Source organism: Coptis chinensis, chromosome 4 (assembly GCF_015680905.1).
Source record: "Coptis chinensis isolate HL-2020 chromosome 4, ASM1568090v1, whole genome shotgun sequence".
Taxonomy (NCBI): Eukaryota; Viridiplantae; Streptophyta; class Magnoliopsida; order Ranunculales; family Ranunculaceae; genus Coptis; species Coptis chinensis.
In genome coordinates, this window is record NC_141459.1 from 93,371,782 (window position 1) to 93,391,920 (window position 20,139).

Below are 20,139 nucleotides of genomic sequence, written 5' to 3' on the forward strand. Positions count from 1 at the left end.
GACAATATATAATAATATTACCTGCCCCTCCCAAATATCGCAGCCAAGCCACGGCACCGTGATAGTCATATAACAGATGTGACACACGAGGGCCACCTCCATAAACACCTCTCCGAAACCAAGTCATTGTTGGACTTTCTCACAATATTCACTGGAGGTACAGTGTGCATGTGGACTTCCGGGGGACTTCCTCGCCATCATCATCCTCCTCCTCCTCATCCTCCGTCCTCCTCATCCTCCACGTCCTCCTCATCCTCCGCCATCAACACCCTCTTCGTCATCTTCTTCACTATCATCATCTTCATCATCACCTACAACTACACTCTTCCCACGATCCATATTTACATCATCTACATCTTCATCTTCATCTAAATCTAAATCTAAATCTAAATCTACATCTACATCTAAATCTACATCACTCATAACTGTTTGCTTTCTTCTCTTTTGATTTCCTAACTCTACACCACTTACTACATTACTGGGATCATCCGCTTTCGATCCCTCTACGGACCGATGCCGAGGTAGTTGTTGCCCTTTCTCTCTTTTTCTCGTGCCCCTCAATTAACTACTACTCCCCCCACCTAACAACTTCTTAGCACCCGTGAAAACACTTTTTGCTACATTCTTCACATTCACATTCTTTGTTCGAGGCATTGCTACAAAATAAATAGGAGTTAAAAATATGAGGCATTCACTATACTTATTTGTTCCATAATTTCATATAGCCGGTAAGCCTCCAAGACCAAGCATGGAAGCACAATTGTGACTACAATATCCCTCTCATGCATGCATGCATGATGATGGCTTCAATGATTAAGAGGAATTCTTAAACAAAAAGAAAAATTCAAAGGGAACCTACTTTTAGGAGATTCTTGGCAAAGTCTACATCCCCTACTTTAAATAGGCTGCTATTCACTACTAGAATCCCAATTTCACTAGCCTTCACTCTTGTTTTTGTCAAAAGTTCATCTATTTACTTTAAAAAAAAGTAGTTTCAATGTCAATTCACTTCAACAATTTATCAAGGCCCTACTATTCCCATCGACAAACCGGATTATCCGATTATGAAATCCCACCTAAACTAACAATTAGGTACAAGATAACGATACACAAACAAACGAGAAGTTATGGCCAGAGTCGTTAGGGTAGCTCATGTGGCATAATTGTATTCAGAAGTTCATCAATGACATACAACTATACAAGTATCAATGCAAGAAGCCAAGAACTATACAATTAAAAACGAGAAGGGAAACTAATTATTCACAAGTTAACGGCTAAAACCTAGAAGTAGAACTCATATCCGTCGATGAATTTTTTAATTTTATAGTTAACTTTATCTATACCATAACATCCTCAAATTTGCCGTTTAAAGAAGTGTTCCTGATTGTTGACCATCATGAATATGTAATACCCATCCAACATAAAGCGAATCAAGAAGACTCCAACGTTTTCTAGGGATGATTTGCAATGATAAAGAGCACTATTCTAGAATAAGGAGATTTTGTTTAGAAAATAATTGTCCATACGCAAACCTAGCTTTTGAGAACAATTCGCGCAAAATGAGTGTAAGTGCTAGATTAGCCTGGTAAAACCAATACAGTACAGCCAAACACCATTTCTACTTTGTGCACAGGGTGCGTAAGACACAGCTGGGCTCACCAAATATTTATCTGACAAAAGTCACAAAACCTAAACCAATTGATTATAGTTGAGACTTGAGAGTAAACTAAAAACAATCCCGAAGAAGAACAAGAAGAAAGAATATTAAACCGAAGGTTAATCAATATCCTAAGTTGGTACCATCCATTACGCTAGTTGGCTACTGGGCATGACATATTTCTTTATCCGATCCTACATAAACATGTACAAAGAAAAATTACCTAATATAAAGTGCCTCCCGACTAAATGTCTCACGGTGACTTTTAAGCGCACACTCATTTTACCACTCATAAAGTCCAGAGTCCGTGACAAGACATGACAAATGGACCATGGATCACATTTTCTTACTTTACATAGAAGAGGAATAAGATTCCCCATGTGGGAACTATGAGATCCTCCAAAGACACTAGTTCCTTAAGGGGTTGTGAATTTGTGACAGATTGGTGGTAAATGACTTAGAATTGAATAATCCACCACAAAAATTCTCCTCAATAGGTGAAACTATTCACGAGAAAAAAAAGCACTTTCGAACAATGCACAAAGATAAAAACATGGTGCATGAGTTCACTGACCTTTTAGCAACATACATCAAAAGCATGAACAGACTGACACAGTTAACTAAGATCACCACTCGATCTCTTTTACTGGAAACCTCAAAGAAACCCAATTGAAATACAGTAGGAACACCTTCAATTGACTTTTCCAAATAAAAAAAATTATTCGAGAAACCTTTTATTTTGTGATCAACACCCTAAAAGTCTAAAACATAGGTGAGTATGAAAGCCAAAAAGTAGTGAATGCATGAAAATGATTCTTCATATTGCACCTGATATTCTCATATACTATGATAATAATGTCACCAAAACTGTACGCCTAGGTAAATATACTACTTGTTACATGTATAAAAACTACAGGTTGAGTATTTTATGGTTATGGTTGGACTTTTTGGCGAGAATAGCAAGTCTATGGGTTAGGGTTACAGTCCTTTGGGAAAAACAGATTCAATAATATCGTGATTCTTTTATAAGGGTTGTATACTTATAGTCGGAAGTTAATGTATACAAGATCTAAAAAGACAGGATAAATCGACTTACAGGTATTCAGTTGCTATATGCTAAATGGAAATTCAGAACTGTGGATCTAGTGAAGTACATTTAACAATCCGTCATTTTTTCTATCATCTTATTTTTTTTTCGATAAAAATAAAAATACGAATACTCAACATTATAATGTCAACATACTCAACATTATAATGTCAACATTCTTATGGTCTCTTAAATAATCAAATAATGAACATGGCTATGCAAACAGCATTTTTATTTCTCTAATGAAAGTGGTAATTGAGTGGCTTACCGATTCTCATTTCGCTCGTAATCCGTAAAACCTTATTAGAAGAAATAAAAAATAAAAAAAAAACTAATGTTAGAAGCAAATGAAATGAGTATTGAAAAAGGAAATGAAATGAGTTAGTGCTAAAATGTTTTAAATGTATTGTGTGACATATAAAATGGTATAATTATGATCAAGACTATGGTCTGAACCCCATATACATGATACGGTAAGAACTCCGAATCAGTTCAAATAAATCTAAAATGTTTGAGCTCAAAGGAATTTGAAACTTACCGATAAAAAAAAAAAGGAATCTAGTTGATCGAGATCGAGATCGAGATGGTGGATTTGATCGAGATCGAGATCGTGGGTTTGATTTGATCGAGATCGTGGGTTTGGTTTGATTTGATCGAGATCGAGATCGTGGGTTTGATCGAGAACGACGAGGGTTTGAAGGTAAAGGTGGTAGCCGGTTTTCCGGTTTATGGGATATTTGGTTGGGGGGTGTACGAGTCCAAGTTGTGCCCAACACAATGGGCAGACTCCGGCCCAACTCGGCCCAACTTGGAACACAAATTGGAGTCTGGCAGTAATAGGACCCAATAAAAAAGATGGCAGTACAAAGAATTTGTTCTACCAACAAGCCCCAATGCACAAGTGCGTCCAGCCTTCCAATGTTGTCTAGCAAATGCTACATGGACGAAAAATAACCTGTCCTCCCAATCAACAGATCAATGGGACTATGGGCTTGGGATGGAAAATTTTGAAATAGAAAGAAAGATAATGGTATGGGACTATGGGCTTGGGGATGGGAATATTTGAAATAGAAAAGAAAGATAGTTTCCCCCGCCTTTTTAGAAATAGAAAAAAAAACAAAAGATTCCGTTACATTCTTTTTCTTTTTCTTTTCATAGTGGAGTAGTACTGTAGTAGTGGACCACTAATCTTTTCTCAATCCTTAATCGTTAAGTGAGTAAACAAACGGCCTGAAGAGGAACAGAAAGCGTACAAGAGAAGATACAATAAAAACCACTTAGATATAAAAGGAAGAACGAAAGACAAGTTTTGAGGGAGTGTGTGTAGAAGTAGAACATGGAAGACAAGTTTTGAGGGAGTGTGTGTAGAAGTAGAACATGGGTACTCCTGGAAAGCCATGGAAAGCAGAATATGCAAAGTCATCGTGTGCATTATGCAGAACTTGCAAGAATCGCATTACTAAAGAGTTACTTCGTTTTGGTAAAATGGTTCAGTCCTCAAAGTTCGATGGGCAAGTGCATGTAATAAACTTTTTCCTTCAACTCCGGCCATTTTTCTATTTTCTATTTTTCATTAAAGATTGATTCGTCATGTTTTCTTAATGATCACATCATTTTCACCGCACTGGTCTTTATTCTTTTCAAGGGACATGCATTCGACGTGTTAAATCATGATTCCTGTAAAAAAAACATTGAGTTATATCTCTATTTTGATGCAGATGTGGAATCATGATACTTGCATATTGAAGACAGCAAACCAGATCAAATCGTAAGTATAATTTACAGTGATTTCCAATTAAGTAGGAATCTCTATTTAAAAATAAAATGAATAAATGGGATTTCCATGCTGATTGTCCTTTATGTAATTGACTTTGACCTGTATTATAATCTCAGACTTGATGATGTTGAAGGCATATACTCACTTCGATGGGAAGATCAGGAAATGATAAGGAAGTATATAGAGGGTGGTGTGTCTTCCTCAAATATTACCACTGTTGCTGCTAATGTAGGTGGTATCGAGGTTTCACAAATTCCTGGTGCTACTTGTAGGAGATGCAGTCAGAAAATTATGAAGGGAGAGGTAAGTCATATTTTCCCCGACAATAAAAAACCATAATTAGTGCTGATCTTAGAAAGTCACAGATGAAAAAGGACCTACTTCTGCAGAAACTTAGGTTACCTTAAAGTTGAAAAGGATTCACTTTAGTATAGGTTAATTGTAATAAGGTTTAGTGTCCTGATATGATAGGCACTAACTGTACTCAGAAACTCCGAAAGGAAGGTTTAGTAGACCTTAAGAGGTTTCATAAGTGTCCGTATATTTCATTGTCTTCTTAACCATTCTTTTGGGATGGGTACGTTTTTTTTTTTAAGGTTCGCATATCAACCAAGCCAGAAGGACAAGGTGCAAGGGGGGTGGCATGGCACCATGCAAGCTGTTTTATGGAATCAACTCCATCTACTAAAGTAGAGAAGTTATCAGGGTGGGAGAGCCTTTCTGCTTCAGATCAGGAAGCTGTTTGTTCCCTGGCTAAGAAGGGATGTTCCACAAACAAAAGTGGTATGAATCCATCCAATTTTATGAAAGTATTGCTAATGCTAGGTTAAACAACAGTTTTAGGCTTCATCGTTTAGTTTACTAAAAATTAAACACCCTCTTCAGATTTGAATTCTGAAGCACATGTGGATGATGAACTTATGGAAAAACCTTCCAAAGGTGGAATGAAACGCAGAAGAAGTACCAGTGATGGTCAAAAATCAAAAGTCCATAAATCTGAAGAAAATGTTCTCGTCGGGGATGTACCAAATACATCTGATCTGAAAAGTAAGCTGGAAGATCAGAGCAAAACGTTGTGGGCAATACAAGATGAGCTTAAAAAGCATGTGACAATGACAGAGCTGCGTGCAATGCTTAAGGCCAATCACTCATACTTAAAAGGATCAGAGTTTGAACTGCGAGATCGTTGGTAAGTCTCTTCAAGCACTATGTCGTCCATGCATAGGCTTAGACTCATTCTCATTTCTAAGACCCTGATGAGTTCTGTCTTTTATCACTTAGGAATTCCTAATTTTGCATATAAAAAAAGTGACAGGAGCAACGAGCAAACTTTTTTTTTATTTGGGTGTTGAGTCAACTTCTTTAGACTTGGAAAATGAGTGGAATTTTTGCTTTCTGGATGTATATGGTGATATCTCGGCAGACCAGGTTTCATTCGATTTGTTGTGGATTGGATGATGGAAAAACCAGATAGGGTGATACATTTTTGTAACTACTAAACCCTAGTTTTTGGGGTGTATATCTGTTAATATAGGGACAGGAGCTTGTAGAACTTAAGGGAGCGGTTACTTTATATTTTGCAAAATCTTCGTTGGAACCGATTTCTGAAATTAGTGCACCCCCATAGCCATGTTGACCTCCAAGAAGACTAGGTGTGTCCCACCTATTACCCCCGAGCCTCCTCTCATATTCATAATATATGCCCTTCACGGCATCACCATAAAGTTCAAGCTTATAGAGAAATTGGCAATTTGGGAAGCCATACAGCCGATACATCTCATACCAACATTGAGGTGGCTTCTTTTGAAAATAGTAGCATAGTATATATATAACCATCTTAATTTTTATATATAGTATGGTTAACATAAGGTTCCCTTAATTTTGGTTTATGTCATTTAGTGCTGATGGAATGTTATTTGGAGCTTTGGATCGCTGTCCCATTTGCAATGGCCCCATAATTTGCTCTGGGGATCAATATTGTTGCCGCCGGCATTTGAAATGGGGCAGGTGCTCTTATTCAGCTACCGAAGCGAGCCGTCTTAAGGGCAAATGGAAAGTTCCACAAGAAACAAGTAATGAATATCTTACCAAGGTACGGTACCACTACATATAGTATATAGAAGTTTAAATAGGTTATTTGATATAAACTTGGTATGCCCATTTTCTGCAGTGGTTTGAATTGCAAAAGGGAAATAAACCTACTCGGATTCTACCACCACATTCTTCCAAAAAAGCTTCAGGAAGTCAAGTTACCAATGGCGTGTCAAATATGTTGAAAAGTAAAAAATTGGAAGATTTGAAAGTCACAATTACCGGGTTACCCAAGGAATCAAACGGCATGGCCACTGTAAAATTCAAAGGACGTGGTGCTGTTGATGAATCTTCTGGTCTGCAAGATTCGGGCCACATCCTTGAGGATGGGAAAAGTATCTACACTACAACATTAAACATGTCCGACTTAGTTACTAGCATTAACAGGTAAGCTTGGTGTAGTTGTGAAAATATCTACTATGTATTTGTATGACTTCACATTGACTGTTCATCTGTTACACATTCAGTTATGCACTCTTTAACACCTACAGATAAGGCGATAAGAATTTATTTAGTATTGGTGCGGAAATATCAAATCTAGCAGTAGACTTTATGTTAGTGTAGTGGTAGTATTTTCCATATTACAGGCTGTAAATACCAAAATAAGTCTCTTTAGGACCCACCTCGATATCACACTAAATATGATTAGGAAAGGAGTTGAGTGGTAATGAGAGGGGGAAGGCTTTTTGTGTTCATTAACGGCTGCTCTTCTTTGGAGGAGATGCCTACAGATCCGGTTTATGTGGATGGATCCGGAATCGAACCAACATAGTTTTAGGGTTGGCTTTTATAGATGTGGAGGTATGGTGTAAGTCATGATTGCAGTATGGTCTAAATCATGGTGGAAGGCGCTGCAATGCAGAGGTGGTAGGTGCTCTATGCGTGTAAAAGGTATGAACGTCCTGGGTGTTGTATTAGAACGTTGAGGATGGTCTGATTATGGAAGTGTACATGTAGTGTAGGCCGAATGAACGCGTGTGATGTATTCCTTTGTAGAGTGTTTGAGAGTATAGGACGTAGGATCTATACTTAGACGAATATTGATAATTTACCTGCCATGTGTTGTCTTGTGATTGGTTGATGAGTATAGATGAATATACGTACTTACACAGGCTGATACAATTTAAAATGCCAGCTCGTCAAGTTGGTCAGATACTGGGTTTTTAGACTTTATACAGTCGAAACTCGAAATTACTAACTGTGTTTGGACGTCATGGTTGTATTGCTTGATACAACTAAGTTAAATTTTCCATTAGATGTTAAGATTAAGAGATTATAAGCTGTCTGGTACTAACATCTGAAGCCAACTTCAGCGTGTTAAAAAGTTTTGATTCCAGTATGCTTCCACTGTGATGTGCCTTAGAGCTTCTGTTGCTGCCTCGTTGGTCAATGTTTCACATTCCACAACTCATGGTTTTCATATGAGGATGCCTTAAAACGTTGGAGCACAGAATTAATTAATTGCAAACCTATTTGATGCTATTGCAAGCTCTCTGTAGTCTAATCATTAGCATGAAATTCCCATAACTGCTTTAAGACCTTACCATGACAGATATTTTGCGCCCTGCACATTTTAATTTTAATGCGAAAAGAGTAATAGTAAGAAAGAAATTTTCATAACCACGTGTGTTTATAGACGGTGTCATTGCTTGATAAGTTAATTGATTGTATTCTTGAATCTTGGTTATATTAGGATATCTAATAATTTTTTATCCTTCATGAAGTTACTACATTCTTCAAATCATCCAAGATGACAAAGGATCAGACTGTCATGTATTCCGCAAATGGGGTCGTGTTGGAAGTGAAACAATTGGTGGGACTAAATTGGAAGAAATGGCAAAATCTGATGCAATCCAAGAATTCAGGCGCTTATTTCTAGAGAAGTCGGGGAATCCTTGGGAAGCATGGGAACAAAATAAGAATTTTGTGAAGCACCCTGGAAAATTCTTTCCGCTGGACATTGTACTAGTGTTTTACTTTGGTTAAATCTTGTCAGTTGAATTTGCTCTTGAGCATATGTATTTCTTACGTATCTTTTGCATTTGGACTTTGGAGGATTATGGAGTCGACAAACAGGTTACCAACAATGTGACAAGCCTACTTGATCCTCAATTGGTAGAATTGATGAAGATGCTTTTTAATGTCGAAACATACAGGTTATGATTTCTTCTGCCCGTGTTCATATTTTAGCAGTTTTAAGACTAAGATCACGTCCCTAATTGGACAAGTAATGCTTCTTTTAGGTCCGCCATGTTGGAATTCGAAATAAACATGTCAGAAATGCCTCTTGGAAAGCTAAGTAAAAGTAACATTCAGAAGGGTATGTTTCTGTTAGTAGATCATGTCTATGAGACCATGTGTTGACTTTTTCCAATTTGTTGCTGTTTGCTTGCTTCGAGTTTTGGTGGAGAATGTGGAATAAATTTGAACTTGCACGCACTTGATACTGCTTTCAGGTTTTGAGGCGTTGACGGAGATACAAATTGTATTGGCCAGTAATCATGATCATTTAATGAAGAAGAGTTTACTAATGAATGCAAGCAATCAATTTTTCACATTAATTCCGTCACTTCATCCGCATGTCATAAGTGACGAAGATGATATCAAGTCAAAGGTATGGATTGCTACACTTAATTGTAATCTTCCCTGGTCCGAGTTCATCTCTTTATTGTATGTGCATAGCTTTCATTTAGGTTTGTCTGCTTCACTCTTGTGACTGCGGGTAATGAGGGCTCCTCAGTGGTCAGCAAGGCCCAAAATATCGATATCGATAAATATATCGGTATACCCAACAACCGATATATATCGGATATATCAGATATATTCATTTTTTTGGTGATCAGTCCAAACTATTTAAAATATCCGAAATATAATATCGGAAATATCATAAATATATCAGAAATATATTGGAAATATCGGATTTATATTAAAAAATAGTCAAAAAGTCAACCGATATATATCGTAAATATCATATATATCAATTATATCGGTGATATAAAGTTTTATATCGGAAATTCTGATATATATCGGAAAAAAAATATTCTATATTCGGTAGATATATGTCGGAAATATCAATATCGGTGTACCAAAATACAGATATATATCAGCGATATTTTAGTCCATGGCAAGGCCCAAAATATCAAATTCGGTGAATATTTCGATGTACCCAAAAACCGATATATATCGGAAATATCGAAAAAATATATTTTTTTGTTGACCATTCAAAATTTTGTTTTGTATGTTGATATATCGGAAATATCGTCGATTATATCAAAAATATCGTCGATTATATCATAAATATTATCAATATATCGATCAAAGTCAACAATTTATATCGGATATATCGGGGAAAAAATGATTCAATATTCGGTTGAGATATATTGAATATATCCATGTCGGTGTACCAAAAAAACGATATATATCAACAATATTTTGGGCCTTGGTTTAGTGAAGTTGTCAGCCACCTGATTTGAGGAAGAAACGAACGTAGGAGACAGTAACTTGGCTTGTATATTGTCGCGTAAGAAATGACAGTCCAATTCGATGTGTTTCGTTCGTTCATGAAAAACTGGATTTTGAGAGAGATGGAATGCGGCTTGATTGTCACAGAACATGTTCATCGGAGAAGGGTGAGAGATGCCTAAGTCAGAGAGAAGATATTTCAACCATTGAAGTTCACACGACAGGGTAGCCATAGAACGATATTCGGCTCCAATAGAAGAACGGGATACAGTGCTATGTTTCTTCGTTTTCCAGGATATAGGGCTAAAACCAAGAAAAGTGCAATAACCACTAGTAGAACGACGAGTGATAGGGCAGCTAGCCCAATCAGAGTCACAGAAACCAGAGATGTGTAAAGAACTATTAGCGGATAAGAGAATCCCTTTGTTGATCAAACCTTTAAGGTAGCAGAGTATACGATAAGCAGCATCTAGATGTGAAGTCCGTGGGGACTGTATGAAACGGCTGAGATAATTAACATAATAAATGATATCTAGACGTGTAATTGTGAGATATAAGAGACGCCCAATCAAACGATGATAGACAGTAGGATCCTGAAGTAATGTGTCATCATCGATATGGAAGTTGATGTTTTGTTCCATATGGAATTTAGAAATACGACCACTAATGGTACCACAATCAGACAAAATGTCCAAAAAATATTTGCACTGTGTAAGAAATAATCCTTCTTTGGAACGAGCCACCTCAATACCCAAGAAATATTTTAGACGTCCCAAGTCCTTGATATAGAACTTTGTTTCTAAAAAATGCCTCAAATTCTGAATGAGAGATGGATTGTTGCCTGTGATCAGAATGTCATCCACATAAAACAAGAACAAATGTAGAATTAGAACCACAAATATTAGTGAATAGAGAATAATCAGACTTAGACTGAGTGAAGCCGGTAGTGATAAGAGTGGTAGATAGTTTGGCAAACCATTGCCGAGAAGCCTGCTTGAGTCCATGTAAGGACTTATTGAGCCGACAGATCCTGTGCTCCCCCTGTTTGGCGAATCCAGGAGGTAAGGTCATATAGACAGTTTCATCCAAATCGCCTTGGAGAAAAGCATTGTGAACATCCAGCTGATGAATGGACCAATGTTTGATAGCAACAATGGAGAGAAGTAATCGAACAGTGACTAATTTAGCAACGAGTGCAAAAGTGTCATGATAGTCTTGGCCTTCAATCTGATTATAACCCTTGGCAACAAGACGAGCTTTGTAACGTTCAATGGAACCATCTGAATGATATTTAATCTTGAAACCCCATTTACAACCAATAGGCTTATGATGAGAAGATAACGGAACAAGAGTCAATGTATTATTTTGTTCCAAAGCTGCAATTTCAACAGCCATAACATAGCAGCTCTCTATTTTGGAATTTTGACAACTTGAGAAAAAAATGTAGGAACAATTGAAGAAGACACTTTAGATAAAAAAAAACTCTATGACAAGTAGAAAAATTAGTGTCAGAAACATAGAAAACCATAGGGTATGGAGTGGAAGACCGTGTTACCTTAGAGTCCGATTGGATGAGGTTGGCCGAACGAGGGACTGTAGGTGCCTTGGTGAGAGTAGGATAATGATAATCTTTGATGAGAAGTGGTGGGGGTTGTCGCACTCTAGTAAATCGAGGTGAGGTAGGACTATAGGAGGATTTAGGTGTGGTGGCTTAGGGCGTTCCAAAATTGCGGGTGACGGAGCTGTGGGAGTGGGAAGATTGTCATGAGGGAAGGCGCAGGCGCGCTCTGTTTGTACTGGAGCAGAGGGCGTGCGCGCTTTGTCTCCTGGAAGATTGTTAGGAAGGGAGCACGGGGTGCGCTTGATTTGTGCTAGATCAGGGAGCGGGCGCGCTCCGTCCATTGGAAGTACAGGAGAGGATTGAATGTCGAAAGTTTTATTGTCTGGGATGGGTAAGGGATAAACTGGCAGATGTGATGGTGGGGAAGATAAATGTTGATAGGGGAATACATTCTCATGGAAAATCACGTCACGGGAAGTATAAATTTTCTTGGAAGATAAATCATAAATGCAATAGCTTTTCTGAGCATAAGGATAACCAATGAAGATGTCAAGTTTCCCGCGGTGATCAAACTTATTTTTAATAGAAGTGTTGTGAGCAAAACATAAACAACCAAAAACACGAAGATGGACAAGAGTGGGAGGTGTTGTAAATAAAAGCTCGTGAGGTGATTTGTCATTTAACAAGGTCCTAGGAATTTTGTTAATGGGATAGTCTGCGATGAGAATGCATTCACCCCAGAAGGATAATAGGAGATGAGCTTGAAAACGTAACGCTCGTGCAACGTTGAGTAAGTGACGATGTTTTCTTTCAACAACAGCGTTTTGTTGGGGAGTAGCAACACAACTATGTTGGTGGATTACCACATGTTTTGAAAAAAATTGTTGCATGTTATGGGATATAAATTCGGATCCATTGTCGGATCAAAAGACTTGGATTTCATAGAAATGGTCATCAATGTTGCTATGTGCAGATATGAGTGAATGTATTGTAGAATGAAATTGAGTATGAGCTATAGCAAAAAAATATTGTAAATGCATGGCAGTTTCAGATTTGACAGTCATAAGATAAATTCATGTAGCACAACTAAAATCATCGACAATAGTTAAAAAAAAACGAGCATTGGAATAGGATGGTAAATTAAAAGGGCCCCAAATGTCACAATGAATCATTTGGAAAGGTCTAATAGTCTTTATTGAACTATGAGAAAAAGATAAACGTGTTTGCTTAGCTTGCGAACATATATTGCAAGTAGCATTATTGGAACTAGAAATGAAAGGAAACTGCTTAGCTAAAATCTGCAAAGGCGTGGAAGAGGCCTAAGCGATAATGTCATAATTATTGGTGGTGGAGTTGTGGGATGAGCAAACGGAAGCTAGTTGGAGATGGTAGAGTCCCTTATTAAGCTGTTCCAATCCAATCTTCTTCTTCGATAATAATTGGTCTTGAAAAAGGGAAGAATCATTAGTAAACGTGACAGAGATAGGGTGAGATTTGACTAGTTCACTAATGGAAAGCAAGTTAAAATGAAATGTGGGAACAAACAGAACGTTGTCAAGACGCAATAGAGGAGAGAGAATAACACTACCAACATGAGTAATTAAATGGTCTGTTCCATCTGGAAGTTTAAGAGTAGAATGTGTTAAATAAGTATGATAATGAGAAAACAGATGTAATGATAAACATGCATGATTGGTAGCACCAGAGTCAATGATCCATATGGATTTAGAAAAACACGAGAGAGATATACCTGTCAAGTTTGCTTGTGAAGAGGTACTACATGAATCAAGCAAACTGAGAAGTTGGTTGTATTGTTCTGTGGAGAAAATAAGAGAATTGGAGTCTGTAGCAACCAAATTGGCCTGAGCAGGCTTGGGTGGATAACCGTGCAATTTGTAACAGGTACCAATATGATGTCCAACTCAATTACGATGGTTGTTGAATGGACGAATGCGTCTTCCTCGGGTTTCCACGCATCGGGGCGCGACGCGAGGTGTGCGAACCGTGTGTTTTCTTTGTGGAGGTTTAGACGGGCTTGATTTCGAAGAAGAAGCCCAGTTGGTCTTTTGAAAGTGGGTACTCAGGGCAACAACGTTTGGAGCAGAAGGAAGAGATAGTGCATGAATCTCTTGTTGCTTCTCTTCCTGCCGGACTAAAGAATAAATCTTGGACATATGAGGAAAATGATCCATTAAGAGAATTTGACTGCGAATGGATTGAAAACGAGCATCTAGGCCTTGCATAAATTTCATAGAACGACCATCTTCAACCTCTTTGGCAAAAATAGATGCATGACCACAAGTACAAACAGGACATAGTAGACAAAGAACTTAATTAATCTCATAAAGATTTAAGTAAAGTGAAGTAAACAGATACCGGACGATTGTCTTGTTTGATAAGAGTGATAGAATCCTTCAGTTTAAAGACATTAGGTGCATTAGTTTGTGAAAAACGGTCACCTAGATCCTTCCAGATTTCGGATGCAGAGTCGGGATAAAGGATCTGCCACAGATATCTGGAGTAACAGAATTGAGAATCCATGAAGCAACGAGGTCATCACGTCGCGATCACTTGGATTTTTCTTTGGGAGTAGTGGGAGAGGTGACAGAGCCATCGACGACAAAACCAAACTTATTCTTTGTTTGAAAGGCTCTAGAAATAGATCGTAACCAAATCAGATAATTGTCACCAGATAACAGAGGAGAGACGAGAATAGCCTTGGGACTATCTGAGTGGTGGACAAAGAAAGGATCATCGGAACCTGGAGGAAAGTCATTATTATTATTGGTGTTAGGGTTAGGGTTTGGATCAAAATTAGGCTGATACTATGATAAATTAGAGAGAGATTTGAGAATATTTACTTTATTGATTTCTAAGAAGATTACAATTGTTTATATAGAGATTATAAATTTCTAAAATAGGAAAAAAAACAAATGGTGCGGTGGATTTTTAAATAGGACACGAGGCACGGGCGCGTTCTAATTGTGCTTGGAATAGAGCGCGTGTGTGCTCTGCAATATGACGTGAAGAACAACTTGTAATAGTTTATTTGAGTCTATATTTAAAAGAGGCAAGTTCAAGATGAGTGATGTTTGCGCGAGTGGTTAGTCTTCCCTTGTGTGGGTATTCAGCTTCTACTATAGTTGGGGTTTGTTGTTGTTGTTCATCACAAAGAAAAAGGGAAGAAAGGAGAGGCCTTTGTTTGTTGCTCGGAAAAAGTGAAATCAGAGAAGTTGTATGTTTTACTACATACAACATAGAAACAGACAATATAATAGAAGATGGAAAAACACAAGAAATCATAAACTAGAACTCAACCGCCCCCACTACACCTGCGCAGTAAAGCAAAGAGTCCCATCTGAACACAAAATTCCTAGACGGGTCCTTCCACTTCCCAAATCTTCAACCTTAGAAATGCATCTCTTTTAACCAGTTTTAGTGTTCTTGTTAGATTGTCAATTTCTCCGTAAATTCGAACTTAGGTAAAGAGTCAATTCAATTTATATATTATATGAGCATACCGGGGACATGGGTGGTAACTCATCTAGTCTTTGGGGTCAACCGGTCAACATTCTCTAAAGATGCCAATTTTCCTTGGAAAAGTAATTTTTACTGTCTGTGATGTTTTTTCTGTTTATTATGATTTCTCAAGAAGGATTCAGTTAGAGCTTTGGAAATGATCAAGAGTTCAGGATGTTCCCAAATTTTCTTGAAGTTGTGAATATAAAAGGAAGAAAAAACATTCGGGATGGCTTTTGAAGTTGTTTTTCTTAATAGACTTGAATGAAGGATTTGAATGGTTAAAAGTTGTGGATGATGAGGGATAGATGATTTATTTTTGGATGAACTATACATCTCTAGGTAAATGAGAAGTATGACAACTATTTCTGGGAACTCATTGCTTTGAATGATACGGATGACACTGTTATATAAATTGTTGCAGTTGAACATGCTAGAAGCTCTTCGAGACATTGAAATTGCTTCGAGACTGGTTGGTTTTTATGCTGATAGTGATGACTCGTTTGATGAAAACTATAAGAAGCTTCGCTGTGCCATTACTCCACTGCCTCGTGATAGTGAAGATTTCCAGTTAGTCAAGAATTATTTCCATGCTACTGATGCCCATTCGCACAAGGTGTGTTATATGTCAAGTTTTCTACTTATTACCTTATGTGGATATATGATTTCTAGTTTAATGTAATCGGTTTTTGCCTAATTTATTATTAATTGCCAGGACTGGGCTCTGGAACTGGAAGATGTCTTTACACTTGAAAGAGAAGGTGAATTTGATCAGTTTGCGCCTTACCGAGAAAAACTTCAGAATAAGATGCTCTTATGGCATGGTAAGTCAAGCGTTAAAAATATCTAGTGACTAGAGATATAAGTTTCTTTTAACACATAGTATGATATACCCTGCTTTGATATGCCAACATACATTTGCCATGCCATGAAATACGGTATAAGGTATCTGTACCGGATACTCCTCGGGAAATACTGTAGCAGGATTTCATTTTCTGTTACGGGCTTCCGACAATTTTTTCTTTTGCTTTGTAAACAAAATTCATTTATCGTGGTATGTAACAAATTTTATTCGAAACACATTGCAAATTGGACCTTCAATTTGTTCAGTACTGTTTAAACATGTGTCATGCCTGAAATTTGAATCAATAGTTTCCCAAGCTCTGGTTTCCATACTTGAGTTGTCAATAGATAAATAAAAGTGGTATGAAATTAGCAAGGACGTCAAACTATCAAAAAGAAGGAAATATCTGAATTGAAACGTGTCGCCTTCTAGACCTGTGATCGTACTTGAGGAATACATCAATTGGTAAACAGGACTTGGCGACTTGGCATTCTCTCATTGGAGAACACCATAGGCGATGTATTTATGCACTATTTTTAAGAAAAAATAGCAAAAAAAGTACATGAATTTACTCTGAAATTTCAATTGAGATAATATATTTTTTTCGTCCAACATACTTAAGTGATTTGTAAATAAGGGTAATCCGTTATCTTTCCGTCCAAATTTACTATTATCTTTTATTAATAAATATTTTTTAAATATTTTAATTGTTTAATTATTTATAGTTCAGCAAATTGATATTTGATTTACGGGTCGATGATATATTATATGTATTATCTTGACATATGCGATATTATATTGTATGTACCATCTTGATTAGAAATTCAAGTAATAATGGTGCGAACTAAGACATAACGGTGCCCAACAAAATAATACTTTGTGTGTATCATCTTGAAGAAGTATGTCAGGATGGATGATACCATAGTTCATGATTCCGAACGAAACTCCAGAATTCCATCCAGAATTTCAGTTTTCCAAAAAACTGGAATTCCAAATATAGAGTTGAAATATCCAAAATTCTAAAAGAATTCAAAATTCCGAATGTGATAGGGTCGAAATTTAATAGATTTTGGTTTTTGGATTTATCAGAATTCCGAAAATTCCGAAATCCCGAACTATGGATGATACACACAAAGTATCATCCTGCTGGACACCGTTATGTCTTGGTTCGCATTATTATTACTGGAATTTCTGGTCAAAATGATATATATAATATAATAGTGTGTATGTCAGGATGATACATATAATATACCATCGACCCGTAAGTCAAATGACGGCCACTGTTAGTTGACTACTTCTGACTATCAATTTGTTGAGTTGTAAATAATTAAAGGAAAGGATTTAAAAAATATTTATTAATAAAAGATAACGGTAAATTTAGACGGAAAGATAACGGGTTACCATTATTGAGGAATTACTTAAGTATGTTACCATAATCGGCAAACAAAAAAGTATGTTACCTCAATTGAAATTTCAGGATAACTTCATGTGACTTTTTTGGCTATTTTTCTATTTTTAAAGGAAATTTCATGGTCAGCTCACAATTGTTTTGCACCACGTACTCTGTATTAGGAACTAACTATCACAGTGATAGGGGTTGTGCTTGTTGTAATATAACTGTCCTAGTTATGGTGTTGGCGTGTGCTTATGATTGCACTTCAGATTTTTCAAAAAGAATAACACAAAAAAATATAGAAATAACATCAATGTTATTTTGAAATTTTCTTTTTAACAGGTTCACGGCTGACAAACTTTGTGGGTATCCTCAGTCAAGGATTGAGAATTGCACCTCCAGAAGCCCCAACAACTGGCTACAAGGTCTCTCTCTCTCTCAAACGTGCACACACACACAGAACTGGCTACTTTGTGCGCGCGTGCTCTTTACTATCAGCAGTTAGAACTATTTCTGACTGGTGAATTTTGATTTCTGTAACTAGTTTGGGAAAGGAGTTTACTTTGCCGATATGGTGAGCAAAAGTGCTCACTATTGTTACACCGACAAAAAGAATCCAGTAGGTTTGATGCTTCTGAGTGAAGTGGCCTTGGGAAAGGTCTATGAGCTCAACAAAGACTCGGTGAGTCACAAACAATTACTCTCTCTCTCTCTCTCCAATCCTCCCCTCCCTCCTCTCCTTTCTCACGTTCTATATACATGCAAGTTTTATTTGCTTTAGCATTATATGCAATCATTTATGGGGGTGAGAAAGGAATGCATCATTATCTCCAATTCATGTTCATGCACATCACATGCGCTGCACAGTTGCACACATATAGGCTTCAGGTTTCCTCTTCTTATTTTGTATTCTTTCAATTCAAATCTCCTTCATTTTATTTATTTTCTGCTGCAATTCAGTATATGGATAAGCCTCCACAAGGAATGCACTCAACCAAAGGGCTTGGAAAAATGATACCTCAGCCATCAGAGTATGTTAAATGGAGGGACGATGTGGTTGTGCCTTGTGGGAAGCCAGTCTCTTCAGGTGTTATGGCATCCCAGCTGTATAATCAGTATATCGTCTATGATACTGCTCAGGTTGGTCTGTCTTTACAGTTAGTTCCATTCTGGTTATACTTTTAGCAATAATTTGATGTTCTGATGTATGATCGTATCTTGTTAGCCTGTAAGATTAATATGACATGCTTAAAGAGACAAGGATAGAAGGACAAATGTTCCTCTTATGGGTTAAGTTGATCGTATATGATTGTTTACCAAATGTAGTTAGTTGTCGGTTTATTAAGTAGAGAGCAATCAGAACTTTTTTTGGTAATGCTGTCCTGATATTTAGTAAAGGGTTGAAAGTGTTGACTGCTGAGTTATTGCAAGAATGTTCTTCTCAATGTACAACCCCATAGCACATATTCCAAAAGTTATGCTTCATAGCATTATTGCTTCCAAGACTCCAACTTTTCTTCAACTTCTTTTTTTATAATGTTATCATCAAGTGCATTCATTCTTCTGGGTTCTTTTTGAACCCATATGATGACTTTTTTGCAGGTTAAGATGCAATTTTTGTTGAAGGTGAGGTTTCCGCACAAGGCGTAAGTACCATAAGAATTGAAGACATGTAACTGTGTTTTGTTTTGGCCGGGGAATGATGTATATTGTGCAGTTGTGAAGAATGTGGCATGGGGTCTTTTTCGGTTTAGATGTGTAAAGTTTTGTTGCTTTCAGCATTTTGTCTCTCAGGGACATCCGGCATCTTGATAACACATCAGTTCATGTAAATATTGTTTTAGGAAATGGTAACTAGTTTACTGTTTGTTTCCTTTACCTTGTGTGGTTGAACGGGTTGCAATTATCACCACATATACCTGATACATAGAAACGTTTACTGGTTGTTGAAACCACAATTGCAATGATTCCTACTTGCTCAAAATAATTTCCAGATTATCAAAATATGTTTGACATTTTTATTCAAGTTTTGTTAGCCAAGAAATATTCTATTGATGTGAATCACCAGTGTTAGTTGGAAACCTCACCAGTGTGGTTTATCTGGTTAAATGACTAGTACGATCCTACATTATCAGTAATCGTTCAACAGGTTTGGTAAATTGTTTGAACTCATCGGTCTGAATTCTGAAGATTTAGGCCAGCTATAAAAACCAGTCGTAAACGAATTATCCCAACTGAATAAAAGCGTCTTTTAACTGGATGGCAACGAATAAGTAGGTCCTGTTTTGATCCTATATACAATGGCTTGAAAGTTTGGAACGCTGGTGTTACTAGAAAGTTGAAAGTTGAAACCATAACTAAGCTTGGAATTCCGTCGAATATTTTGGTTTTTGAAAAAATCAAAAAATACAATATTGGGTTGAAAAGTTGTAAATTTCTAAATTTATCATAATCTATTGGAATACCGTCCGGAATCCTGGTTTTTGGAACAATCGAAATCCATAACTAAGCTTGAAACACGAGATTTGCAATGCATGTGAGAAGTTGGATTAGTGATCAGTGCACTTCTGCTAAAGACAGTTAAGTCTTACTTCACTTGAAGAAACATACATGCCTATTGAGCCAAAGTGGGCAGAAATATTATAACATTATAGTCGGTAGATAGACAATGATATTTTGTGAATTTAAGATGCAACAGGTAGCAATTTTTCTGAACAAGTCCCTCAAGAAAATAAGGTAATATCTGTC

At 37.0% G+C, this 20,139-nt stretch overlaps 1 protein-coding gene across 2 annotated transcripts; it reads left to right on the forward strand.

Annotated features, from left to right (window-relative positions):
* Positions 1 to 3,945: 3,945 nt before the first annotated feature.
* On the forward strand, positions 3,946 to 19,264 carry LOC147505738 (poly [ADP-ribose] polymerase 1-like). Of its 2 annotated transcripts, XM_086558203.1 has the most exons (18): positions 3,946 to 4,043; positions 4,085 to 4,265; positions 4,463 to 4,512; positions 4,638 to 4,824; positions 5,118 to 5,304; positions 5,407 to 5,710; positions 6,421 to 6,613; positions 6,692 to 6,999; positions 8,337 to 8,574; positions 8,668 to 8,768; positions 8,856 to 8,932; positions 9,069 to 9,226; positions 15,579 to 15,770; positions 15,870 to 15,978; positions 17,734 to 17,816; positions 17,936 to 18,073; positions 18,352 to 18,531; positions 18,994 to 19,264. In XM_086558203.1, exons 2-18 carry the CDS (start codon positions 4,122 to 4,124, stop codon positions 19,039 to 19,041), a joined length of 2,697 nt encoding a protein of 898 aa, XP_086414329.1. In that variant the 5' UTR covers positions 3,946 to 4,043; positions 4,085 to 4,121; the 3' UTR covers positions 19,042 to 19,264. The 2 variants fall into 2 exon arrangements, with proteins under 2 accessions (XP_086414329.1, XP_086414330.1); XM_086558204.1 differs by lacking the exon at positions 3,946 to 4,043 and having other exon boundaries at positions 4,061 to 4,265.
* The last annotated feature ends 875 nt before the right edge of the window (positions 19,265 to 20,139 follow it).